The sequence below is a fragment of the Hibiscus syriacus genome, unplaced genomic scaffold, assembly GCF_006381635.1.
Source record: "Hibiscus syriacus cultivar Baekdansim isolate YM2019G1 unplaced genomic scaffold, ASM638163v2 tig00110328_pilon, whole genome shotgun sequence".
Classification (NCBI taxonomy): Eukaryota; Viridiplantae; Streptophyta; class Magnoliopsida; order Malvales; family Malvaceae; genus Hibiscus; species Hibiscus syriacus.
In genome coordinates this window covers 2,118,134-2,145,717 of record NW_024062685.1, presented here as the reverse complement: position 1 = coordinate 2,145,717, position 27,584 = coordinate 2,118,134, and the positions used below count along the sequence as shown (strand labels likewise).

General features: G+C 36.6%; 1 protein-coding gene and 1 long non-coding RNA gene across 3 annotated transcripts; both read right to left on the bottom strand.

Moving 5' to 3' along the window:
• Positions 1-676: 676 nt before the first annotated feature.
• LOC120118460 (vesicle-associated membrane protein 727-like) lies at positions 677-5,179 on the bottom strand. Of its 2 annotated transcripts, XM_039138488.1 has the most exons (6): positions 5,129-5,179; positions 4,319-4,539; positions 4,037-4,235; positions 3,806-3,926; positions 944-1,006; positions 722-865 (listed from the first exon to the last, which is right to left on the bottom strand). In XM_039138488.1, the coding sequence occupies exons 2-6, from the start codon at positions 4,506-4,508 to the stop codon at positions 722-724; spliced, it is 717 nt and encodes a 238-aa protein (XP_038994419.1). In that variant the 5' UTR covers positions 4,509-4,539; positions 5,129-5,179. The 2 variants fall into 2 exon arrangements, with proteins under 2 accessions (XP_038994420.1, XP_038994419.1); XM_039138489.1 differs by lacking the exon at positions 5,129-5,179 and having other exon boundaries at positions 677-865; positions 4,319-4,508.
• A 4,398-nt stretch (positions 5,180-9,577) lies between these two features.
• On the bottom strand, positions 9,578-27,163 carry LOC120118463. The gene is made up of 3 exons (XR_005515751.1): positions 27,153-27,163; positions 13,491-13,493; positions 9,578-9,719 (listed from the first exon to the last, which is right to left on the bottom strand). It is a non-coding gene; the product is annotated as an uncharacterized LOC120118463 (long non-coding RNA).
• Positions 27,164-27,584: the final 421 nt, after the last annotated feature.

Genomic DNA, 27,584 nt, shown 5'->3' with positions numbered 1-27,584 from the left:
AATTAAGTTGGTATTTAACTGCTTCGGACTTGAATCGTTTTTACCTAAACTGACATCGATCCAAACTGAAATTAACCCGACCTGAATCCGATGTCAAATCAACCTGAAAATGACCCGAACTGATCCAACTTGAACCCAACTTAATCCATGTCGAACCATCAAATTGACCTGACACCACCCATATCCGATTTTACCTTACCAAACAAGATCCAACTAAAACCTAAACCACTACAAGATTTTACATCCCTACACCCAATTGACAACCGGTCCATATTTTATGGTTGACTCTAATATCATAGCATTTGCATGCTACACGACCACAAAATGTAGATATTGAAAATCAAATCCAAAGGATCTCAAGGGAAGTATTTTTCAGCTTGTAGTTCAGTACAACACCTTACTATTTTTCTCAATTTTTTCCCTCTCAATTTTCATAGAATTCATATTCTGAATAATCTCTTGATATTTAATTCATACCAAAATACACTTATTTTCAAAAAGAAAACGATTTTTTTAAATTAAAAGTTAAAAGCTTATAAAAGTATATATATATATATATATTTGGAACATAAGTACAAAATAATAATTAAAAAATAAAAAAACAGCAAGGTAGAGTGCTACACATACCAACAGGAATCCATGTACAAGACACCAGAGCATAACTATTACAATATATAAAACAAAACACAATTCAATGGTTCTTAACTTTGGTTGATCAAAGTCAACATTTGAAACCTCCACACGCAAAAAGCCACAGAAGAATGATCAACACAACTACAGCTCCTCCTACCATCAGCTTCATTTGCAGATTCTGCAGCCACATCCTCCGTCGCAGTTGCCGCCCTTGCCTCTGGAAGCTATCAGCCTACAATATTATTACAAAACCATATTATGAGCTTACCCAGACCCTAAACTAAACCGCAAAAGAGAATATGGCACCAACCTGGAATTGCAAGTTTTCTGTTTTGTCCACTAGAAGTTCAATCTTCTCCCCACGATCCAAAACCTGTTCAACAACGGAATTAGTGAACCGAACGCTAGCTGTTATGCCATGGGGAAACATTCATTTCAGACATGGTCCCGAACTTTGAAATATGAACTTTTGGAATGAAAAGTTTTAGGTCTTGTTAAAGTAAATCCATTAAACCATATCTATGCATAGGCATGTGCACTACTAGCAGCCAAAAAAACTCAAAAGCATCTAAAGGCACAAGTAGATATTTGGTTTGGTACTATAATAAGTTTGGACTACTATAATAAGTTTGGACTGAGACCATACTGTAAGTTACTAAACTAATGCACGGGAAAACTCATTCCTACGTCTGCTGCAGAAGTAAATGCTAGAGCAAGATGGCTTTTGCATCTCATATGGCAATAACTAAAAAATCACAATGTAAATTTCTTTAGAAACTAGTGATGACATTTGATGGTAGCCAGTTTTCTTCTCTTTTTTCAGTAAATAAACAAAATAGAAGATTCAACCTTCAATTATCCACACCATTAGCTTTAGCTGATGGAAAATTCAACAAAATTTGTTCATATGTAAATAAAAAAGGGGGAAATTTTAATAAAAGTATTTTTTCTGTTCAAATCAGTTCTTATAAAAAAAATATTCAAATCAATTCAAGTTTTTTTTCTTTAAAATGAAAAGGAAGATGAATTTGTATAATAATTCCCTTTTATTAATTTATGAATTATTAAGTACATAATGCGAACATGAAAAATCTCAGTACTTGTGTTACTAAACCATATTAGTACTTTTCTGGAGAAGCTTTTATATATAGCTTTGTCAAAAAGCCCAAATGAACGCATATCATAAAAATTCTCAAGCCAAGTACCTTGCTGTGGCATTTTTAGTAGAATAGCTCTTTTATATCCTTCACTGACCCTTTCTAATCTTTTGAACCCAGAAACCTTAACAAACTTAAGCCATGATTTTACAAAGTGAACAACACAGAGAATGCTGAACTGGAAGACATTAGTAACTATGATCCATTAGATAAATGTAATCAATGTATATAGGATATAAATAAGTATGACACTACAGCTTGTAGGCAACAAGGGAAAATGAATATAATCTTGAAAATCAGTTCCGAAGAAAGGATTTTTAACCTTATTTCAATTCCTAGTTTTGGCAATGGTGTTGCAAGTTGCAACTCCAAGGGAGTTTACCTACTGTAAAAACTTTCAACTTATTTTATCCACTAATAATTTACCTCTTATATAGAAGGCTTACAAATTATGAAATAAAACCCTATTTTCATAAATTAACAAGGAAAGCAAAATATCAGGCAAGTATCCTAATTCATTAGGAAAGTTTATTTAAACTAATAAGGAAATTATAGGAAATAAATATCAGAATCAAATCCCCTAGAATCGAAGCACCTAGAGCTAAGGAGAAACATTGCATAACCAAAAAGGCATTAATGCACCAAAACAATCAAGAAATGTTCTTTCCTTATTACATACATAGTCATCACTCAGCACATACGGGTGAAATTTGATGCCTAAGAACATCACCAAGAAAATCTGATCCATCAACCAAACCCTACTATATTCAAAGACTCATCACAATCTAGTCAGCTATTCGTAAAAGTTGACCAAGAGCACCAGATTTGCCATATTAACCAAGCTTTATGCCTGCAAGTTACTACCTCAACCAGAGACCTACCTCTGCTCCTTTCTTTTCACATTGACAACTACTTTTTTATGGGCTTTTATTTCAGTCAGACGTTAAAAATCTCCATGGCGACTTTGAGGACGAATGTCATGAGAACCCAAATAAATCCCTTACTCAGGGGGAGTTACAGCTAATGTGTTATTTGAAGAAGACTTCACATATGTTAAAACAATCTCCTAGGGCATTGTTTAGAGATGCAATGAAGTTAACTATTGGCAAACAAAAGGAGAAAGTTCTATTGATTGACATATGGATGATATGGTCATTATTACTGATGATAGAGAAGGGATACAAGTAATGAAATAGCATCTTCAAACTAAATTTCAGACCAAAGTTTTAGGGGATTAACGACGTGAAATAGGGTTTAAGCAACAAAAGCCTATGACTATTTCCTGATAATCAAGCAGCTCGTCATAAAGCCTCAAATCCAACAATGTTACCCTGCAACATAAGACCTTTCCATCCTTTTTTTCTTATATTTTTTTTGGGGGGGGGGGGTGGGGTGGTGTTTGTTGTTGATGGGAAGGGGGCTTTCTTCTTCCAATTGTCACCTATAGTTACCACCTCTGAAATTTTGAAATTCCCATGATCCACATGAAATCGGAACCTAATGGTAATTTTCTACCTAAAAAATATCACTCTACCACTGCTTCAAAGAAAATAAATAAATAAATAAATAAATATTCTACCAAAAAATACTAACATGCAATTCCAAAGCCTAATCATAACATCTATCATTTTCCAAGAATGAAAAGTCTTGTTAGAAACCATAAAATGCAGAAGAAACTTTGAAAATCGAACTTCCACTTGAACAATCCACAGTTGTTGGATACAGGCATAAAATGAAAAGGTCGTATATATGACTACACATAAACATTTGAAACATAAATGCACAAAGAACGGATAATAAAAATTTGAATACTAATAACAACAGCTAACATGAATGCTGAGAAACAAACGGCATAACAAGTAAAATATTTATAGACAAGTTCAATGGTAACCAAAGAAATCTGTATACCAGCCACTGGAAAGGAAGATTGTTACAAAATACTTAATCTCTACATTCAAAATAACACATCCACTTTTTCCATACTTATACCACTTCTCAAGAAAATAAATACATACCTTTTCAATGTTATCCATCATAATTCCCTTCACCTCACTTATTTGAGCTTTTAATTTTGAGAGCTTACTAATTTCTTCTGGATGGTTCACGCAATATTGCATGTGCTCCTTAAGCCTTGGACTGTTGTACATAGAAAGGTACTACAGGTTAGGATTATACTATCATGTATATGAACTGCATAGGATAACTGGACAAATGTAACAATTTAACCTTGCCAAGCATTTACTTACCCAAATTCTCTGTCAAGATTATATGCAATACTAAATCGGTCCTCAAATAAGTCGTCATCATCAGCAGCAGCAGCTAAAGGATGGGAACCCTCATTTCTTATACTCGCACCATATCGCTGTTTAAAATCATCTAGCACTCGCTCAAGAAAAACAAAAGGCACACTCCTGCCAACCGATTCATCTGCAACAACAAGAAACACTGCAAGTGGAAACAAACACCATCAATCTCATATTCTAATATAAAAATTTGACCAACATCAAGAAATAACGAGAAAATAGTACCAAATCCATTGTCAACGAGGAAGTTAAATGTGTGACCATCACAAGAATATGTGAACTTGCTGCTATTTGAAGGCAGCTTCTGTAAACATTGAACAGCAATGGTACTAAAGTTCCCAGAATATGATGTGTGCTCTGCTAAAACAACAGTTCCTTTCGCAACAAAACTATAAATCAAACCTTTTTGATTCATTTCTCAGTAGAATATTCCAATGTTTCAAGATCTGCAGATAACAATTAACTTAGAAAGCATTTACGAACATTACTACAAAATTAAGCTTCTTTCCCCAAAAACGAAGAAACAAATGCCAAACCGAAAACAAAAAAGTCTGTTCCAGTGAAGCTTAAGTTTACTTTAAAAATGATAAATGCAACTGAAACTGAATGAATCCACTGAGATTTCAACCTAACATAAAAACACATGACTAAAAAAAATAGAGAAATTAACTTTCTCCAAATTTTGGTACAACTAATTCATGCCTAAATATGCAAGCTGCAACAAAGATATATTGCTACATGAAAGGGGGGAAATACCCTTTTCTTAAGCAGATCTTACGAAACTCAAGAACGAAACCCTAATGATTAATTAAATTCCCAACAGAATCTCAAAGGGAAAATCGAAGAAGCAATCTATCTATGCTGAATTTCAAAAGGATGGGCTTTTTTCCCTTTTTTTTATTTTACGACAAATCTCTGTACTTTCCCACCTAAAATAATGGTACACAAAGAAGATTAAAGACTGAATAAAAGACTTGGTAGATCTAATTAAATATTTTGATAATTGAGAGAAGAATATGAGATGAAAATAATTACCAAGAAAATCAAAGAAAGAAGTTGGAAGATCGAGAGAAGCTCACCTGAAACAGGTCGGAATTTATTTTGGATTGTTAAACTGAAAGGAGTAGGGGTGATATTGTCAAGTACGTAGGCGAAGCTTCTTTTAGGCTTAATGCTCTTTTTGTCCCCTTAATGTTTGATTGTTTTTCTAATATGATAATGTTTCATGGGTAAAGTACACAAATCTCTTAGACTATAGAGTTTTATTTTATTAAGTCCTTAAACTATTTAAAGCTATATAATAATCTATTAATTATAGAATATTATTTTATTAAGTCATTCTATTATTAAAAGAACTTTAATGTTTATTAACATTAGGGCAAACTACATAAACGATTACTTATATTTAAATAAGTTTTTGCTTTTTTTTAATGAAGTCTCAAAACTAATAAATTAATCACATCGATTTGTAACAAATTGATCTCAACGCTAACAGACGTTGCAAGAATAACAATGAAAGAGCTCCAAAAATCTTCATCAATAGAAAATCTTCAATTGAACCCCATGTCTAACTCTATAAATACAAGTGAAGAGAGTGCAATAAAGGGTTTAAAATGATTCCTCCTGGGTTTCATTTCGTCTTCTACAGCCCCTCTATCAGAGAAAAACTGTTACATGTGATTGGCTACATGCAGAGCCGGCTATAAGTGGGAGCAGCATGAGCAACAGTTCAGGGCTCTATTTTATTTAATTGTGTAAAAAATCATTAACTAGTAAGGATTTATCATGTCAACATCGTGTGGATCAGATTTAGTCCACTTGAATTTAATAATAGGGTAAGTGACATGCCAAACCTCTCGAGTTTTATTTGTATTCAATTTAATTGACTCTTATTTATTTATAAATTTTATAATTTTTAAGTTGACGAAAATTCTATAATTTAATTGGATTTTAAAAATATGATGAAATTAGGTTGCAACATGACCAGTAACAAGTCTAGCCTAGATGTATATGCCCATAAAAGAGTGTCGGAATTTTAAAGCCAAATAATTAAATAACAAACTTTAAAAAAATCATTTATAATCAAATAAATAATAAAATGATCAAAGTAGATTCAAAACGCTCACACTCAAATCCATGTTTACATAATTAAGTCTAAACAAGAGACGGGAACAAACATATTTCCCATTTCAAGTCACATTGAGATCTGTCTGGCATTAAACTAAACAGGTTTCCCACAAGTTGCAGAACACTTGACATCAAGCATTGATTGGTTTATTTCTTCAAAATCAAATGAATTTGAAGAATGTTATTTGTAATTACACACACCACTGGGTTGGAGCACAATCAAATCTGTTCGACCCATTTTTTCTTTTTTCTTTTGTTTGATATCATATCCTTGTAATTTAGCCAAAGCAGCTTTACCCCTTTTGGGCAATAGCTGTCGGAAGAATCATTGTTTTCCGACCTTGGCGCCGCCACCCCTTGTTGCCTTCACATGGGAGACATAGTCAACGTAGCTCATAGTAAATAAGGAGCTTTGGTAGCGAGTGAGTTTTATACGATTCCTGAGCGACTCGGTGATGGGGCCACTGAACCCTGCCTTACGGACGAGCGAGTGGATTGCCTCCACCTTAGTCCAACTTGAGAGCAGATATAAATGCACCAAACCACATGAGAATTTGCTCCCAAAAACTAGGTTCGTTGCAAACTATCTTAATAGGACACTCATTTATTGTCATTATGCCATAAAAGTTTGGCACAGACCAACTTCTCAATCTAAAATTTTTGCAAAATTTGTACTTAGACATGCACATGCAGAGACGTGTGTATATATATGTAATTAACATAAAAGAGGAGAAAGAAAAGTCTGCATCATATCATATAACCGCATTCGACATAAAACGAGCAATGAAGTCTACCTTCGTGTGCCGGCACATCAGGTAAGTACGTAGCACTTCGCCTTGTATTATAATCATCAACAAACTCAATAATTATGCCATGCTTTCCAACCTGAAAGAAAAATGCAAACGAAAATTACAGAGTAGGACGTAAAATTAATGAGGAAGAAATAACTAAAGTGCAGAAAGAATTAGAGAGAAACATCAAAGGAGAAACAGAGGAAAAAATTGAATACGGAGGAAAAACAATCCACCAGGACATCGAAAGAAAAGGACGGCCGTACCCAATCAGGATATTCAAAACTGGGAATTATTTGATCAACCAATACATTCAGGCAGTGTATGTTACAGTCTGTATTAATTGATCAGATGTTAAAAGATCCAAATTGAGATGAATTACATACCTCCCAATCAAGGTAGTTATTACCTCCCAATCAAGGTAGTTATTAGCTGTTTCATAATCAGTCAGAACAGAAACTGTACACTCTAAATAAGGCAGTTCTTTAGCTTGTATGGGGGGGGGGGGAACCTACGGTCTCTCAAGGCACCGCAAACAACAGAAACTAGAACATATCACAAGGCATGCCTTGAGAAAAATATGAAGCATGCCAAAGTAGCAGCAAAATGAATCGATTAAAAACTTGTAGCTTATATGACACACAGAGTAAAGACAATTTTGAAAGAACCAAAATCATGTGGTCGCAAACCAAAAAGAAGTACATATAGACATAGTTGTAATGGCCTTAAGGCCCTAGACCATGTAGTGGTCCTACTTTAGAGATCATGATGCATATTTTATTACAACACTAGAGTGGTTGGATATTGCCATGTAGGAAAAAATCGTAATGGTAGAAAGTATTATTGGCATTCAAGGTTTCTTAATTTCTTTAGAGTAATTATACAGGGCGAAAAAAGTGCCATTGGTATTCAAACATCATGCCCTATTAATTTTAGGTGAAGCTCAGCAACTGTTTTACCATCACAAGCACTGCTTGGAAATCAGGCTTAGTTGACTGGAAGCAAGACGTTAAATCAAAACAGTGTCGTTTGACCAACCATGTTCACTAGTATAAATAGCACCAAAAAGCTCGCAACTGACTTACAAATCACTAAAAGTGTCTTACCTTAGTACTTGTCTTTTTTTTTTTTTGAAATTAAAGACTGTTTCATTCAAATGCCAATGGCGTCAAGAATAACATTGTTTTTTATACATTCCGGTTCATCGAAATAAAACCAAAAAGGATTGGTCCTCGACAAGACCCAATTTGCAAGGATGTGAGCTACTCGGTTCATCTCTCAATTAACATAGTGAACCTTGAGGGTCGGAGCTTGAAGCATTAGTGCACGTGCCTCATTGAGCAACAATCCAATGATTGAAATGTCCTCTTGGTGGTTCGCCAATCGATTTACAATGGAGATTGCATCTCCTATGATTGAAAAATCCCATTCGTTCTCGGTGGCGAATTTAAGGCCCTCTGTGAAAGTTAAGGCTTCCACCGATTCTGCCGTGTGGGTACCTTCAAGGTTACGCGCAAGTCCACCCACCATCATTCCATGGTGATCTCTAGCAATAACACCAATTGCCGCAGCCCTAGAGGAGGTCTTGAAAGCTCCATCAACATTGATTTTAATTCGGTTTACCTCTGGTTTACTCCACCATTTAGGGAGAGAACAACCAACTCTAATAGGGGCGTGGAAAAGAGTCCCTGAATCTTTTTTAAAATCCTCAACTAGCATCCATGTCGTATTCACCACTTCGCTTGTCCTTTGAAGCTCTTTATCGTGAACCCATTTATTCCGGTGATTCCATATGTTCCAAATAAGAGCAACAAGCTTGGAGAGGCCGTCTTGATCAAGCTTTGTTGCTGATTCTTCCATCCAAACCTTGCAACTTGAAGCTCTTGAGTCAATGATGGATCGGTTCAAACCGAAAAGCGTAAGCACCTCCTTTGCCTCAGTACACTCCTTAAGCGCATGGAGAGTAGTCTCATTCAAATTTTCGCACATCGAGCAACTTCGATGGCCAAGTCCCACGGTAGCAAGCTTCACTCTCGTAGGCAACGATTCATGACAAACTCTCCACCCAAAAAACCTTGATCTTTGGGAGAATGGGGAGCTTCGTCAAAGCTTTCCAAATCGAAAATCGGTCACACTCTGTACCAGCTGCCATGAGAAGCCAGTTATACCCGGATTTTGTAGAGTAACAACATGTGTTATGATGCTCTCAAAGAAGAATGTCATCCTCTTGAAAACTTCTTTTAACCTTGTCGATATCCCAGGTCGGAACTCCTCAGATCATGAAATCTTTGCACAGTAAGGGTTGATCCTCGTTGTCAGCGTAAGAAGAAGAAAAGGAAATAGGATCCGAGCCCCCATTAATCAAAGTGAATTCGCGTGTGTCTGTTGTAGCTGATTCTCCAAAAGAAACCATTCTTGAGTGCCTCCTTAGTTCGGAAAATGTTTGTCCATGCAAGAGAAGGATTGTTCCCAAGTTTGGCTTTAGATCGAGTAAAATATTTTTGCTTCGAAAACTCTAAACAAAAGAGATCTCGGCTTGTGAAGAAATCGCCACACTATTCTTGTCAAATTGTAAGTAAGACCACTTCTTTTATAACAATCCTTCTGGATAGAGTTTAAAAACCACTATTCTTCCATGTAACTTGCCTAACTTTAATTATATCAAGTTTCATAATTGAACATATTATTTATAACAGAAACATGCTAACCTAATTCTGGTATGTAATAGGATTAATAAATCTACAGATACAGCAAATCTACAAACTACAATGTCGAATAACTTAATTTTTATAAAGTATTCCCATTCCTTTCATCTTTTGTTCCTTTTCTTTTAGGTCCATCCAAAATTCCCCTCCATTTAGAATGCACTTTCCAAATATTTTACTTGTACTAGGTTAATCATTTTCTTTCTTAGGTATACCATTTATGAATCAGGGTTAGGAAATATAATGGATTTGATTTAAAATATAAAATATGAATAAAAATAAAAGAGTTTTAAGAATGAGCTCACAGTACATAGTCAGAAACTCATACTAGATATGTCAAATACCTGGTGAGTGCACACATACAAACAGAGAGAGGAGGAGGGGGTGGGACTTTGGTCTTAATACCTTGTCAGAGCATAGTCCCTAAAGCCATTAATCAGCTGGCAAGCTTCAAGGGTGCCAATACATCCTCGTAGCCGAGGCTCACCACCATTCACAACCTTCTTCCATGTCACAAACAACGGTCTTAAAACAGAAGATGATTTGTCTCAGATGAAAGCATCAATTTCAAAGTAAACAGAAATAAAATGAGAACAAAGGAAAACCAAAAATGGCGGAGATAGTTTAATGACCATCTACTGTATATTGGAACCCAACAGCAAAAGAAAACTGAATAGAAGCAATAAAAGAAAGACTGCAACACTACAGAAATTCTTAATATAGATCCGTCCCTGACAGTAACGAACCAAATGGAGAAGCAAACAATAGCACTCACTGATAAGGAAATCATTAAATCAACACAATACAGCAGCTATAACTCATTATCAAATTCTTCCAAGTCAAAGCAAGTAAAGGTCTAAAATATAAAGAGCACTGAGAAGCTCAACTCAACTAACAACTTGATTGAAATTGACTGCATAATGTGTGCTTGCATTCAAAAAGCTTTATCTAAATAAATATTTTTTGAAGGAACAAATTTCAATTTAGGTTATGAACATAAGGGATGGAGGATATATCGATACTCTTTTACGCTTATAGTTAGTGTAAAGTCAGCTTACGATAAAAACCAAGTACGGAATTTACAACATTGCAACGATAAGCCTTGTTATGCAGTGTTATGCCATCTATACTAGGGTAAATCACAAAAAATACAGTATGTAGAAGCCCTATGTTGTATATATTATTCCAACTTGGACATGCCAACACTGATATATTCGACTTTGTTCCAAATATTTTCACATATATGGAGTGTTCAGGAGAACCATATCGATCAGACCGAAAGGGAAATAAAGAGTGGAATAGGACAAATAAAAATTATAGAAGATTGTTATTCTTACAGGAACCAAATTGCTTAAAAGGAAAACCAGACACAGATTTTGATCTGACAACCTTGATTTGTGTTGTTGACCAAAACATTAACACACGCTAATTCTTTTAAAAGATCCAAAAACAACAATGACAGAATACTGAGTTCCCAACATCTACTAATAATTTTCGTTGTTGTTTTTTTTAAAAAAAAAAACTAAAAACTAATGCCAAGAACACACAAAAAAAGGAAAAATAAAAACAATCAGCATCCAAGTCATCAATATGAAAGAGGAGAAAAGAAGGGGAGCTGGTTTGAGATAACAAGAGGATTACAAAACAATGAATAAGAGAGAGAGTAAATTACTGTTGGGCCTCGTCGAAGGCAGGCGGTGCAGCCTCTTGGCTGTTGTAATGGGCGAGCAAAGTTTCGAAGCAGTAAACCACCATTTCGTTGTTAGCCAACACCATCTTCGTCAATTTTTCAAGATCTCCAAACTTTCTTCGCCGACTGCACCCCCTTTCCACCATTTTATTCCCTCACGTCATTGCTTTGCCCTTTAATGAAAAATAATTTTAGTAAATAAAATAATAAAGTCGGATAGATGTATTGTGGCTTAAATATAAAATAAGTGTCCAAGCCAATATTATAATTTTTTTAAGAGAAAATAACCTCAGTGACCAAAAATCCCATATAATATATGATTTTAACCAATTTTTTCTGGATTTGCCAAAATGACCAACAAAATCGCAATGCGATCGCTAATTCGCAACGCGATCTCCATTATCGCAAATTCGCGTTGCATTTTCGCAATGCGATAGTTGAAAATCGCGTTGCGATGGTCTACAGTATCGTTGCGATTTTCCCAATTCGCAATGCGAATAAGTAAATCGCAACGCGAATTGGGAAAATCGCAATGCGAATAAGTAAATCGCAACGCGAATTGGGAAAATCGCAATGCGATACTTACTATCGCAATGCGATAATACAAAATCGCAACGAGATACTGACTTTCGCAACGCGATTCTGACTTTCGCAACGCGATTTACATAGCGCCATTCGTATTAACGCGTATTTTTTTTTCAAATTCCAAACACGAATTTTTTCTTAATAAATCGGAAAATGAACCGTCCACAGTAATCGCAACTCATAACCTCAAACCCAAAAACATAACACTCAGTCCCATCTCCATCTCTCACTCTCTACGGTGAAATCCGTCCCCATCTCTGAAGATTTCCGTCCCCATCGCCAGCGAAATCCCTCACAACCATTCACAGTCAAAAATTCCTCACAATCATTCAGAAATATAAAATCAACCTCCGAGGGTTAGTTTTTTTTTATTTTTATTTTGAAATTTTTGCATTATTTTAGGTTTTTCATATTGAGATTGATGATAAGTTTACTGGTAATTTCAATAATAGATTAACCATTTCACTTAGATTTCTTATTAAATTCATTCGATTGCTGCCAATACTGCTAAACTGTTTAGCCTGTGAAGTTAGTATTTATCTTTGCTTTGTCTTTTGGTTGAAGTAATGCAGAAGAAGAATAGTTTCGAGAATGAAAATCGCAACGCGGAAATAACTATCGCAACGAGATAATCGCAACGCGAAATAAAAATCGCAATCGCATTGCGATTTTCATTTCGCGTTGCGATTTTCATTTCGCGTTGCGATTTTTATTTCGCGTTTGCGATTTTCATTTCGCGTTGCGATTATCTGGTCGCGATAGTCATTTCGCGTTGCGATTCTCTCGTTGCGATAGTCATTTCCGCGTTGCGATTCTCATTATCTCGTTGCGATTTTTCATTTCAACCAAAAGACAAAAACAGTGTTGCAAATTTTAGTTTCAAGAATAAACTACTATTTATGTTTATTGTTTTGTTTTTGGTATATCTTGACAGTGTAATTTTTGGTATATCTAACTTGGTATGTTTATTGTTTTTTTGTAGAAATTTTTTTCGGCTTCATTGACATTAAGGAATAAAGTTAGCCTAGCCACTACAATTGCTTCGAAGCTTTCAACTGCACAAAGAAAATTGTTTGAAGAAACCTGCTTCAGGCCATGGCTGAGAGTACAGCATCCGGGTGGAGATGCTAGTTTGACCCATTTGTGGCTTCAGACCATGACTAGCGATCTACCCGACAGTATACAACGTGGTGAGGAAGAGATATGGTTTCATTTTCCACCGGCGTATACTTGTTTTGGGCGGAAGGAGTTCTGCTTAATCACTGGTCTACGATTCGGACACGATGATGTAGGCCGGTACACTCATCATATCACCCGCCCATCATGGTTATCCAGGGTTTTTCCTGATGATTCAATAGAGAAGCCGAACTTACACGTCGACGACATGAAGAAATTGTTTAATAAGAAAGATGGTTTTACTCGGATGAATGACGTCGATGTTGTCCGAGTATGCCTTCTACTACTTTTGTATGCCGGCTTTTTAGGCAGAGAGGCCAGACAACCTATTCCTCAGGAGCTAATATTATTGGTAGAGGACCTAAATGCATGGAATCTGTTTCCGTGGGGTTCGTATATATGGAAAGCTACCTGGACTAAGTTGTCGTCTGCCTTTGATGACCGCAAAAGTTTGCGGGGCGATGGGTCGAAATACACTTTGTCAGGCTTTGTTTGGGCCTTTAAGGTAAGAATTTCTATATAATGTTTTCAAAATTATAATTAATTATTTAATAATTACTAATGTTTGTTATTATATTGTTTGTAGATTTGGATATTTGAGGCTTTCCCCAGCATGCGGACATATGCATTAAAATCCTCAGATGATATTCCTAGGGCTATTTCCTGGAAGAGGAAACGTATGTTGGATTGGGAAGACTTAATACCATATGCGACAATAAATAATGTAAGTTAACACAAATACTATCATATATAAACAAGTTATTAATAGTAGACGTTTAACTTTGTTTTAGTTTTTATATTTTTAGGAGGCCAACACTCTATTAATGAGACTGACACCGACGGAGGCTGAGCTTGCCACTGATTGGTGGCAAGCTAGTCAGCGTTTTTTTGATGGCACGAATGATGAGCAGCCTCCACTTCTTCCACTTCGAGAGCCATCACCTCACCCAGAGCCATCACCTGATCGACCCGACTATACACCTCTACAACGAGAGCCATCACCTATCCCGTCACATCATCGAGTCTCTTCTCCATCATCACCTCATGATAGGCGACCGACAAAGATGCCACGACTTCTATCTCCCTGTTCTCCACCTCCACGGGATGAGTCAAGGGAGTTACGTGATGAGGTCAATGCCTTGCGTGAGGAGATCGGTACTCTACGCGATAACGATGGTGTATGGCGTGTGGAGGTGTCTACTTTACGTGGTGAGGTTGCCGCTCTACGTGAGATGGTAGTATCGTTGCAGAATGAGGTTCATACTCTACGCAACGAGGTAAGTTTAAGATTTTTCATATTTAACTTGATGATAAATTTACTCGTAATTTCACTTAAATTAACCATTTCACTTAGATTGCTTAGTAAATTTATTCGGTTGCTGCCAAAACTGCTAAACTTTTTACTTTAACACTGTGAAGTTAGTATTTGTCTTTGTTTTGTCTTTTGGTTGAAAGTTTGAAATATATTTATCTTTGTTTTCACTGTTTAAATATCATGTCTGTTTATTTACTGATATTTGTATTTTTATTTAGCGGACCGATAAGGTGGATGCTTTACGTCGGGTTTTTCTTGCACGACAGAGTTCACGCATCAGACGGCGTGCACGTGCTATTAAGTCTCCGTATACCCCAATAGTGCGAAGACACCGCAAGAAGAAGCCCGACTCGCCTATCATCCCTCAAGAATCCACTCCTATCGTTGAAGAGGCCCCTATCATTCCTCGAGAGTCCCCTCCCACCATTCAAGAGCCCGATTCACATGGCGTCATATGTAGGATTCTTGAGAAACCCTCTGACGTGCCGGACATGATGGATTCAAGTTGGCTCTCGTATGAGTTACCGGCCAGTACCATACCGGTATCTGAAGAGGAGAGGAAACAACTACCGGACACAATTCTGGATAACACCCTTTGGGCTAAGACCGCAGTTGATTTTTATCTACATGAGCGAAGCCATGGGTGTTTCACTGACATATGCAAGCTCAATGATGATATCTATTTGTTGCTTGATCGGTCTTGGTGGGGCGTATTATTAGGGGTCGAAGACAATGGCTATTTCGATGGAGGGGTAAGTCTTATATTTTTCTTATATTTTCATTTGATTATTTTTTTTGTAAATTTATGTAAGTTACTAATATATGTCTTTTTTTGTAAAACAACATATCGATGCGTGGGTGTCACGTCTTCTAATAATTAGGAAACTTAAGGAAAATAAAAGAAATACACGGTATACAATTATGCCGACGTCTTTTAACGCCGTTCACTTGAAGAATCAACGAGATGAATCATTTGTGTTGGGCAATGGACAAGCTAAACTTTATCCTGCATGGTGGGAGGTCGATAAGGTTAGTGTTTATTTTAGATTGAGTTTAAAGGTATTCATAAATAAGTGCGCAAATGAATGAATTATTACTTATGATTGCAGGTGTTTATCCCTGTTTTGGAACGTAACCATTGGCTTCTCGTCGAGCTTCAGATCCCATCCCTTAAGGCAATAGTATATGACAGCATGATAAATTACATATCATTGGCTGATTTAAGAGATATTATTAAGGGATGGAGCTCTTATTTGGCTAAATACTTGGATGCGATAAATTATTGGACTCGTTCTGGAAACAAGAAGCCAAAGAAGCTCAATATTACAGTTAGCAGAGACGAGACCGCACCACAACAAACGAAAGGACCCAGAGGGGATTGTGGTCCTCTCGTATGCTTGGCGTTGGACCGTTTGATCACAGGAAGTATAAAGTATCTACCTCCCACCGATATAGATAGAGCTGCAGTAGGCTTGTGGTTTCGACATTATATGGCTAGATCGATATATACGAGACGCTGCCTACCTGCATCCGCGTTATAAAAATGTCCATAAACAATTGGTATGTTTATAGGCTTGTGGTTTGAAAATGTTTGGTTAAGTACCTAGAATTCAATAATTTGCTGTTTGTAGGTTTTAGATGTGTAGAAAGTGTTGTTTGAGCAAATGTTTGGTTTATGCAGGTTAATCTCAGAAGTGAGCTGCGTGAAAATGATGTATGGCTGCAAAAGTTGATTCAATAGTAGAAGTGTTATTTTCTCTAATAATTATTACTTATTTTTTGATTGTTTAATTGATTTGTAAAAGGTGATTTGTAAAAGTTGATTTGTTTAATTGATGTTAACATAATTCTTATTTGTGCTTGTTTAATTGATTGAAATGTAATGGTTGATTTTGTTGATTTCAATCTGCATTATGTTGAAGGCAAAAAGTACTATCGCAATGCGAAATGAAAATCGCAACGAGAGAATCGCAACGAGAAAATGAAAATCGCAACGCGAAATTAAATTCGCGTTGCGATTTTCATTTCGCATTGCGATTCCCTCGTTGCGATTTTCATTTCGCATTGCGATAGTAATTTCCGCGTTGCGATGGACATTAAGATGATTGCCTATTAAGTGATAACAACTGGAACAGATCATAGCAATTTTCAAACTCAAGTTACTAATACATGCCTAACTGAAAATGTTAAAAGTTCACACATAAAATCTACATAATACAACGTTTGCATTTAAAAATCACCTAAGTTAACAGTCCCAAAAGGTGAAGCCAGTTGTGATTGGGATTTTAAAGATGATTGCGATTTTGATTGCCTTTTTCTTGACACCATATGAGCTTTGGATTTTGATGATGATCCATATTTTGGTAGAGGAAAAGATGATTGTGATGGCACTGGTGATCCACATGTCAACCTTGTATGACCACTTTCCTTGCACCGACTACATGTCGATCTCTTATTCTCTTCACCCTTAGACGGTATACGATCGTGACTTTTTGGTCGGCCAGGTAGCCTTCTGTCCATGGCTAGTGGCAAAACTGTTTGTAAGTCATCTGGTATGTCCCACTCAGAAGGATGTGAAATAGGGTAGACAATCTCGGCATAAGTCTGTCGATATACTTCTGTAGTGTAGCAATCCATAGCGTATGTGCTTGAATCATCTTGGTTTAGATGAAGAGCAACTTTTATAACATGGCCACATGAATAACCAGATGTTTGCCATTTCATACAACTACATGTCCTTGCATTTAGATCGACAAGCCCATTTAAGTTATTATCCAGTACTTCAAACAAAGTGTTTGAACATGGTTCAACTCTCCATGACGTTGACTTCACAACACGTTTCGTTATCTTTTTTTCAGTCCATGGTGTAACACGATGTTCAAATGTTCCTGTAAATTTAAATAAATAATACTTAGTAAAATATATGATAAGTTACGAATTCAAAGAAATAATACATGCATGGTTTCTTTTCTTATAGTACCACTGTTGAATAGAGGCTCGAAAAAACTCCATTAACATAGTAATGGGTAATTTCCGAGAATGACGACTTAGAGCGTTAATTGATTCTGCACTATTAGACGTCATGAAACCATATCTTGCTCCAAGTTGATGTACTCTTGACCATCTTTCAAACCCGACATCTTCTAGTGTTTGAGCACACTGAGGCAAAACACGTCTTAAACAATTTATATGCTTATTGAAATCCACTTCCCGATAAGCCTTTACAGCCTTCCAGTATGTCCATTTGTGCTTTTTTATACCAGCAGACCTTGATTTTAGATTTCTATACAAATGAACACCACAAAGTCCATGAAAAGCATCTGGGAAACACCTTCTAACAGTGTTGTCAATTGAGTTTGCCCTATCGGATATGATTGTCAGATTGCTAATAGGACCTATGCAATCCCTAAGATGCCCCATAAACCATGTCCATGAATCAGAGGTTTCAGATTTGCCAACCCCGTAAGCTATTGGCAATATCCCATTGTTAGCATCCATGGCTACTGCTAATAAGTTTACTTCAAGGTATCGACCTTTCAAATGTGCTCCGTCAACTATAATAACTGGGCGCATGCAAGTAATAAACGAACGAATCTACAAAATAATATACACAAGAAATATAATCATTTAAATGTGAAATGCATGTAACTAACAGAAATGAGTCAACAGAATTATATTGATTTACTAACCGCAGCACCAATGGCGATAAACAGCAACTCAAAGCGTCCATCTCTATCTGTTTTGATATGAGTTACCGACCCAGGATTTTTCAGCTTTAAATTGTGACAATAAGCCGGTAGTTGGGCAAACGATGCTTCTGGCGACCCCCTCAACAATTCCAAGGCATAACATTTGGCTCTCCAAGCTTGAGAATATGATATACTAATCTTGAACCGAGCATTCATGTCAGTCATAATTTCATGTCCCCGATATACCCTGCCATTCAAAAACATTAACTCAGCCAGAAAACCACCCAACACCTTTTTGTTTGCCTGTCTATGGTGAGGAAAAACTTGGGTTCTTGAACATGTATGTTTATCAATAAAAGTCCTAACTTGAAACATTGCGCAATCTTTTATCCTCTTTGCAATCATACGCCACGTACAGTTTTTGTCAATCGTACACCTTGTTTCGAAACGATCTTTGCTTGATTTGTTAACTTTTAGTTGATAGCCATCTTCCACACATTTCGTATACAAAGCTATCTTCAGTCTTCCTTTGTATCAAAACAATCATCTTTCTTGATACGAATAACTTTTGTGTAACAATCAACTGCTTTCTTTGCCAACTCTTCTTCCGGTAACTGAAGTAATTCTGGCATATTCCAGTTATACTCCCGTGGCATTTTCTTTTCTTCGGGGACTTTTTCTTCTTCTTTTTCTTCTTCAGGATTATATGAATTACAGAATGGATGTTCAACATGTTCATTCACAGTCGTAACTTCATCCTCATTATCATCAACAACATCTTCCTCGGCAACGGGTGTTTCATCATCAAAATTCGGGTATTGACCAATATCAAAATCATTACACGCAGGGTCTGTTTCTTCTTCTGAAACATCATCAAAATCCGTGTATTGACCAATATCAAAGTCCGGGTATTGACCAAGATCAAATTTCGAATACTGACTAGTACTCACAATTTTTTCTCTTGGCTCATCATCGTCTAATTGGTCAATACGAAAACTGGAATTTGGTGCTGAAAGTTGATTTGGATTTGGATTAGAGAAAGGCTGTGGGTTTTTTGACCCACTTAGTTGATTACTACCCGCTACTGACCCAACAATACTACTTCTAGGTTCAACAACATACAATGTAACATCATCACTTGAAACATTAATGTAAGCAATGAATCGTTCAACATCTTCATTGTCGGTTAACAAATAAACTTTACCATTTCTCTGATAAGATAGCCTAAATCCACTTGGGGGCTCTAAATTCAATTTCTTTGAAACATGTAACATTAGGGTTTTATAAGTTAACTTCTTTAATGACAGTTTTAGTTGAAGATTCATGGGTAAAGGCATATATTGTAAAACACCATGAACATTCTCCCATGACCCTCCAAAACACAAATCTATCCAAACATGATCAACATTAGATGATTTCATGGTTGTAACTAAACAAACGAGATGTGAAACTAAGACCTGTTGCCGGATGGGGAAGGATGTCGTTGGATATTGGAACGAATGTCGCCGGAGAGAGTGATAGATGGAGATGGAATGAGTTGCGATTTAGGGATTTAGGTTATGAGTTATTGCTGCTGCGTATATATATACACTAAAAATTTGGCTTGCGAAACTAAAACCTGTTGCGAACTTTGAAACTCGCATTGCGATTCTGTATTATCTCGTTGCGAAAGTCAGAATCGCGTTGCGAAAGGCAATCATTTGACCATCGCAATGCGAAATGCAAATCGCAACGATAGAATCGCAATGCGAAATGAAAAAGGCAACGAGGATTAACATGCATAAACTTTTAACAATTATTATTGAATTCTAGGTACTTAACCAAACATTTTCAAACCAAAAGGAGTATATATGTTAACAAAACTTGCATTATGTGTATTTTATGTGTGCACTTTTAACATTTTCAGTTAGGATGTATTAGTAACTTGAGTTTGAACATTGCTATGATATGTTCAGTTGTCATCACTTATTAGACATTCATTTGACTATCGCAACGCGAAAATGGCTATCGCAACGCGAAAATGGTTATCGCAACGAGAAAATCGCAATGCGAAATGAAAATCGCATTGCGATTTTCTCGTTGCGATTTTCATTTCGCATTGCGATTTTCATTTCGCATTGCGATTTTCTCGTTGCGATAACCATTTCGCGTTGCGATAGTCTGTTTTGCCTTCAACATAAAGCAGATTGAAAATCAACAAATCAACTATTACATTTCAACACAAATTATGTACACATCAATTAAACAAATCAAGATTTACAAATCATCTTTTACAAATCAATTAAACAATCAAAAAAGAATAATAATTCTTATTTCTTCATCAATTATTGAATCAATGAATCAATAACTTTGTGACCCCGTACATCCATTTCACGCAGCTCACTTAAGTATTAACCTGCAGAAACCAAACATTTTCTCAAACAAGACTTCCTACACATCTAAAACCTACAAACAGCAAATTATTGAATTCTAGGTACTTAACCAAACATTTTCAAACCAAAAGGAGTATATATGTTAACAAAACTTGCATTTGACTTACCAATTAACAATGGACACTTTCATAACGCAGATGCAGGTAGGCAGCGTCTCGAATATATTGCTCTAGCCATATAATGCCGAAACCACAAGCCTACTGCAGCTCTATCTCTATCGGTGGGAGGTAAAAACTCTGTGCTTCCCGTCGTCAAACGCGCCAAGCAAAGGCATACGAGAGGACCACAATCCCCTCTGGCTCCCGGCGATTGCTGTGGCGCGGTCTCGTCTCTGACAACTGTGACATTGAACTTCTTTGGCTTCTTGTGTCCAGAATGACTCCAATACTTAATCCCATCCAAGAATTTAGCCAAATGAGAGCTCCATCCCTTGAAAATATCTCTCAAATCAGACAGTGATATGTAATTGATCATGCTGTCATACACTATTATCTTCAGGGATGGGAGCTGAAGTTGGACGAGAAGCCAGTGACAACGTTCCAAAACAGGGATAAACACCTGCGATCATAAGTAATAATTCATTTATTTGCACACTTATTTATGAACACCTTTAAAAAATTTTAAAAATAAATACTAACCTTATCGACCTCCCACCATGCAGGATAAAGTTTAGCTTGTCCATTGCCCAACAAAAATGATTCATCTCGTTGATTCTTCAAGTGAACTGCGTGAAAAGCCGTCGGTATTATTGTATATAGCGAATTTGTTTTATTTTTCCTAAGCTTCCTTATTATTAGTAGACGTGACACCCACGCATCGATATGATGTTTTACAAAAAAATACATATATTAGTGAATTACATTAATTTTTAAACAAATTAATCAAAATCATATATAAGACAAATATAGTCTTACCTCCCCATCCAAATAGCCACTGTCTTCAACCCCTAATAGCACACCCCACCAAGACCGATCAAGCAACAAAAACATTTCATCGTTGAGTTTGCTGATGTCAGTGTAACACCCTTGGCTCCGCTCATGTAGATAAAAATCAAATGCGGTCTTAGCCTAAAGGGTATTATCCACAATTGTTTCCGGTAGTTGTCTCCTCTCCACTTCAGATACCGGAAGGGTACTAGCCGGTAACTCATACGAGAGCCAACTCTCATCCATCATGTCCGGAACCGGTGGGGGTTTCTCAATACTTCGATATATTACCCCATGTGAATCGGGCTCTGGAATGGTGGGAGGGACCTCTTCAACGATGACAGTGGCCTCTTGAACGGTGGGGGGGGGGGAATCTTGAGGGAGAATAGGGGCCTCTTGAACGATTGGAGGGGACTCTTGAGGGATGACCGGTGAGTCGGGCTTCTTCTTGCGGAGTCTTCACACCATTGGGGTGAACGGAGACGTAATAGCACGTCCACGCCGTCTGATGCGTGAACTCCGTCGTGCAAGGAAAACCCGACGTAAAGCATCCACCTTATCGGGCCGCTAAAAAAAATTAATACATAAATCAGTAAATAAACATACATGATATTAAACAAAGACAAATATGTTTCAAACTAGCATTGTATTCACCCAAATCATTATTCTATCATAGTTCACAAAATGCTCAGATAACATTCCAGAAGTAAGCACTTATATAAACATTTAAAAGGACAACATATATAAACATTCCAGAAGAAGAATAGTTTACTTTCGCAACACGAAACTTAAAATCGCAACGCGAAATGACTATCGCAACGCGGAAATGGCTATCGCAATGCGAAATGAAATCGCAACGACAAAATCGCAACGCGAAATGAAATCGCAACGACAAATCGCAACGTGAAACACAAATCGCATTGCGATTTTCATTTCGCGTTGCGATTTTGTCGTTGCGATTTCATTTCGCATTGCGATTTTGTCGTTGCGATTTTCATTTCGCATTGCGATAGCCATTTCCGCGTTGCGATAGTCATTTTCGTGTTGCGAAAGTAAACTATTCTTCTTCTGCAAATTGAAACTTTAATGGATTGCATTACTTCAACCAAAAGACAAAAACAAAACCAAAAACAAATACTAACAAAAACAGTTTAGCAGTATTGGCAGCAACCGAATGAATTACGAGTATGAAAAATCTTAAACTTACCTCGTTGCGTAGAGTATGAACCTCATTCTGCAACGATGCTACCATCTCACGTAGAGCGGCTACCTCACCGCGTAATGTAGACACCTCAACACGCCATGCACCATCGTCTTTGCGTAAAGTACCGACCTCCTCACGCAAGGCATTGACCTCATCACGTAACTCCCCTAACTCATCCCGTTGGAGATAAACGTCGTGGCATCTTTGCCGGTCGCCTATCTTGCGGTGATGGTGGAGAAGAGGCTCGATGATGTGACAGAATAGGTGATGGCTGTCGTTGTGGAGGTGTATAGCCAGGTCGATCAGATGATGGCTCTAGGTGAGGTGATAGCTCTGGGCGAGGTGATGGCTCCCGAAGTGGAGGCTGCTCATCAACCGTTCCATCAAAAAAACGCTTACTAGCTTGCCACCAATCAGTGGCAAGCTCAGCTTCCGTGGGTGTCAGCCTCTGTAGAGGAGTGTTGGCCTCCTAACAATATAAAAACCCAAACAAAGTTAAACGTGTACTAGTAATAACTTGTTTATAAACATATGGTAGTATTTATGTTAACTTACATTATTTATTATCGTATACCGTAGTAAATCTTCCCATTGCAAGGTCCGTTTCCTCTTCCAGGAAATAGCCCTGGGAATATCATTTGAAGTTTTTATTGCATATGTCTTCATGGCGGGAAAGGCCTCAAATATCCAAATCTACAAACAATATAATAACAAACATTAGTAATTGTTAAATAATTACTTATAATTTTGGAAACATCATATCAAAATTCTTATCTTAAAGGCCCAAATAAAGCCTGTCAAAGTGTATTTGGAACCATCGCCATGCAAACTTTTTCGATCATCCAAGGCAGACGATAACTTATTCCATGTAGCTTTCCATAAATACGAGCCCCACGGAAACAGGTTCCACGCATTTAGGTCTTCTACCAATTTGATTATTTCATTTGGAATAGGTTGTCTGGCCTCTCTGCCTAAAAAGCCGGCATGAAAAAGAATTAGAAGGCATACTCGGACAACGTCGACGTCATCCATCCGAGTAAAACCATCTTTATTATTCAAAAATCTTGTCAGGTCTTCTACGTGTAGACTCGGCCTCTCCAGCTCAGGAAAAACCCGGGATAGCCATGATGGGCGGGTAATGTGTCTAGTGTACCGACCTACATCATCGTGTCCGAAGCGTAGACCGGTGATTAAGCAAAACTCCTCCCGCCCAAAACACGTATACGCCGGTGGAAAATCAAACCATATCTCTTCATCACGACGTTGTATAGTCTCTGGTAGATCGCTAGTCATGGTTTGAAGAAACAGGTGTGTCAACATCGCATCTCCACCGGGATGTTGTACTTTCAGCCATGGCTCGAAGCATGTATCCTCAAACATTTTTCTTTGTGCAGGTGAAAGCTTCGACGCAATTGTTTTGGCCAGGCTGACTTTATTTCTCAAGGTCAATTGAGCCGAATAAAAGTTCTACAAAAACAATAAACATACTAAATTAGATATACCAAAAACTACACTGTGAAGATATACCAAAAACAATAATAAACATAAATAGTAGTAGTTTATTCTTCAAACTTAAATATGCAACACTGTGAATTTCGTATTTGTCTTTGTTTTTTGGTTGAAGTAATGCAATTCATTCAATTTTCAATTTGCAGAAGCAGAATAGTTTCTGAAAATGAAAATCGCAACACGAAAATGACTATCGCAATGAGAGAATCGCAACGCGAAACTAAAATCGCGTTGCGATTTGCATTTCGCGTTGCGATTCTTGGTTGATTTAATAAGCAATCTAAGTGAAATGGTTAATCTATTATTGAAATTACCAGTAAACTTATCATCAATTTCAATATGAAAAACCTAATAATAATGTAAAATTTTCAAAAAGAAAATAATTAAAAAAACTAACCCTCGTTGGTTGATTTGGTTGATTTTCCATTTCTGATTGTGAGGGTGGCTCTGAGAGATTTAGATAGACGGATTTCGCCGGAGATGGGGACGGATTTCGTCGGAGATGGGTGAGAGAGTGAGAGATGGAGATGGGACTGAGTTGTGATTTTAGGTTTTAGGTTATGAGTTGCGATTACGGGATATACTGTGGACAGTTCAGTGTTCCAATATATTAATATTCATGTTTGGAATTTAAAAATAAAATACTTGGCCAGGATACTAATGGCGCTTTGAAAATCGCATTGCGATTATGTATTATCGCGTTGCGAAAGTCAGTATCGCGTTACGAAAGTAAGTATCTCGTTGCGATTTTTTATTATCGCATTGCGATAGTCAGTATCGCATTGCGATTTTCCCAATTCGCGTTGCGATTTACTTATTCGCATTGCGATTTTCCCAATTCGCGTTGCGATTTACTTATTCGCATTGCGAATTGGGAAAATCGCAACGATACTGTAGACCATCGCAACGCGATTTTCAACTATCGCATTGCGAAAATGCAACGCGAATTTGCGATAATGGAGATCGCGTTGCGATTTAGCGATCGCATTGCGATTTTGTTGGTCATTTTGGCAAATCCGGAAAAAGTTAGTTAAAATCGTATATTATATGAGATTTTTGGTCACTGAGGTTATTTTCTCTTTTTTTAATTTATCTCCGTGTTTAGTATTATAAATATTATAATTTTAGGTATTTAGATTGTTAATAACATTAATTTTTTTGTTAAATAACATAGGATATAATCTGATGATTTTAAATTTTTAAATATATATATACAAATTCTCTTAAATTATAGAAAAATGTCAAAATCCTTAAAATTTCAAGATCCTAAAAATCTTTAAAATTTCCAGATCCTAACCTTAATCCACTGCCACTGTCATTTCCGCCCGCAACCACTATCGACGTAGTTCTTGTCATTCTCCTAGTCATACGCCGTCGTAGTTGCTGTCGATTGGTCGTTGAAATCGCACGAGATCGCAATTTTCATCCTAGAGTTTATGGGATATAAAATTTCGATTTGCAATCGATCAATTGTTGATGGGTTACAATGTCATAGGGTTTTGGTCACTAGGGGAGGTGAGGTTGAATGAAGCTTCGTCGACAGTAAAGGGCGACAGTCAGTGTGGGTTTAAAGGTTGAAATGAAAATTTTCAAAGTTTTGGAGTTATTTCAAATTTTTTATGTTTTTTAATATAGATAATTTTAATTTTAAATAAATTTTTTAAAATTACCAGATTGTAACACGTGTCGCTTTACGAGAAAAATTAACTTAACTGATGGTCCGAACACCTAAAATAACAACGTCTATAACTTTAATTAACGGGATGAATCAAAAATTATTTTAAACACATATTTATGAAAAAAACGATATAATTTAGTCACACATTTATATTTAGAGAAAATAACCTCAGTGACCAAAAATGCCTTATAATATACGAATTTAACCAACTTTTTTTGGATTTGCCAAAATGACCAACAAATTCGCAACGCGAATATGTAAATCGCATTGCGATTTTCCAAATTCGCAGCTCGAAAGTCAAATTCGCAACGCGATAGTCAAATTCGCAACACAAAAGTCAAATTCGCAACGCGATAGTCAAATTCGCAACTGAATTTCAAATTCTCAACGCGAATTTAATTTCGCAACAGGTTTTAGTTTCGCATCACAAATGTTTTGGGTATATAACAACGTAGCATCAACAACTCATAACCTAAATCCCTAAATCGCAACTCATTCCATCTCCATCTATCACTCTCTCCGGCGACATCCGTTCCTATATCCAACGACATCCTTCCCCATCTCTATTTTTTTTACATAATTTTATTTCTATATAATATTTCAATGATTTCTCTCCTAAATTATCAATTATCAACTTAATAAAGGTATGTTTTTCTCTAAGTTAGTGATGATATCTAGTTTATAGCTCATTTTTTTAGTAAATTAATTTACAATTTTTAGAATGAAATCATCTAATATTGATCATGTTTGGATAGATTTGTGTTTTGGAGGGTCATGAGAGAATGTTCATGGTGTTTTACAATATGTGCCTTTACCTATGAATCTTCAACTAAAACTGTCATTAAAAAAGTTAACTTATGAAACTCTAATGTTACGTGTTGCAAAGAAAATGAATTTAGAGCCTCTAAGTGGATTTAGGCTATCTTATCTGAGAAAATGTAAAGTTTATTTGTTAACCGACAATGAAGATGTTGAACGATTCATTGCTTACATTAGTGTTTCGCAAGAAGATGATGTTACATTGTATGTTGTTGAACCTAGAAGTAGTGAAGTTGGGTTAGTAGCGGGTAGTAATCAACTAAGTTCTTCAACCCAAAATTTAATGGTTCCACCACAATTTCATCACCAAGCAAATTTTGTTTCACCACATTTCCAATACCAAACGCAATATCAAACACAATCTCAAAACCCATAACTTTTTCCTAATCCAAATCCCAATCAACTTTCAGCACCAAATTCCGGTTTTCGTATTGACCAGTTAGACGATTATGAGCCAACAGAAAAAATTGTGAGTACTAGTCAGTATTCGAAATTTGATCTTGGTCAATACCCGGACTTTGATCTTGATCAATACTCAGATTTTGATGATGTGATGAAAGAAGAAACAGACCTTGCATGTAATGATTTTGATATTGGTCAATACACGAATTTTGATGATGAAACAGCCGCTGTCGAGGAAGATGTTGTTGATGATAATGAGGAGGAAGTTACGACTGTGAATGAACATGTTGAACATCCATTCTGTAATTCATATAACCCTGAAGAAGAAGAAAAAGAAGAAGAAGAAGTCCCCGAAGAAAGGAAAAAGAAGAAAATGCCATGGGAGTATAACTGGAATATGCCATAATTACTTCAGATACTAGAAGAAGAGTTGGTAAAGATAT

Bases quoted from the DNA above. Each gene is read 5' to 3' on its own strand.
- LOC120118460 (XM_039138488.1), bottom strand. From the start codon at position 4,508: ATGAATCAAAAAGGTTTGATTTATAGTTTTGTTGCGAAAGGAACTGTT. The intron at 1,007-3,805 runs GTATGTATTTAT...GTTGTTGAACAG, and splicing joins TGATGGATAACATTGAAAAG to GTTTTGGATCGTGGGGAGAA. The intron at 866-943 runs GTTGGTGCCATA...ATAATATTGTAG, and splicing joins CAGAAAACTTGCAATTCCAG to GCTGATAGCTTCCAGAGGCA.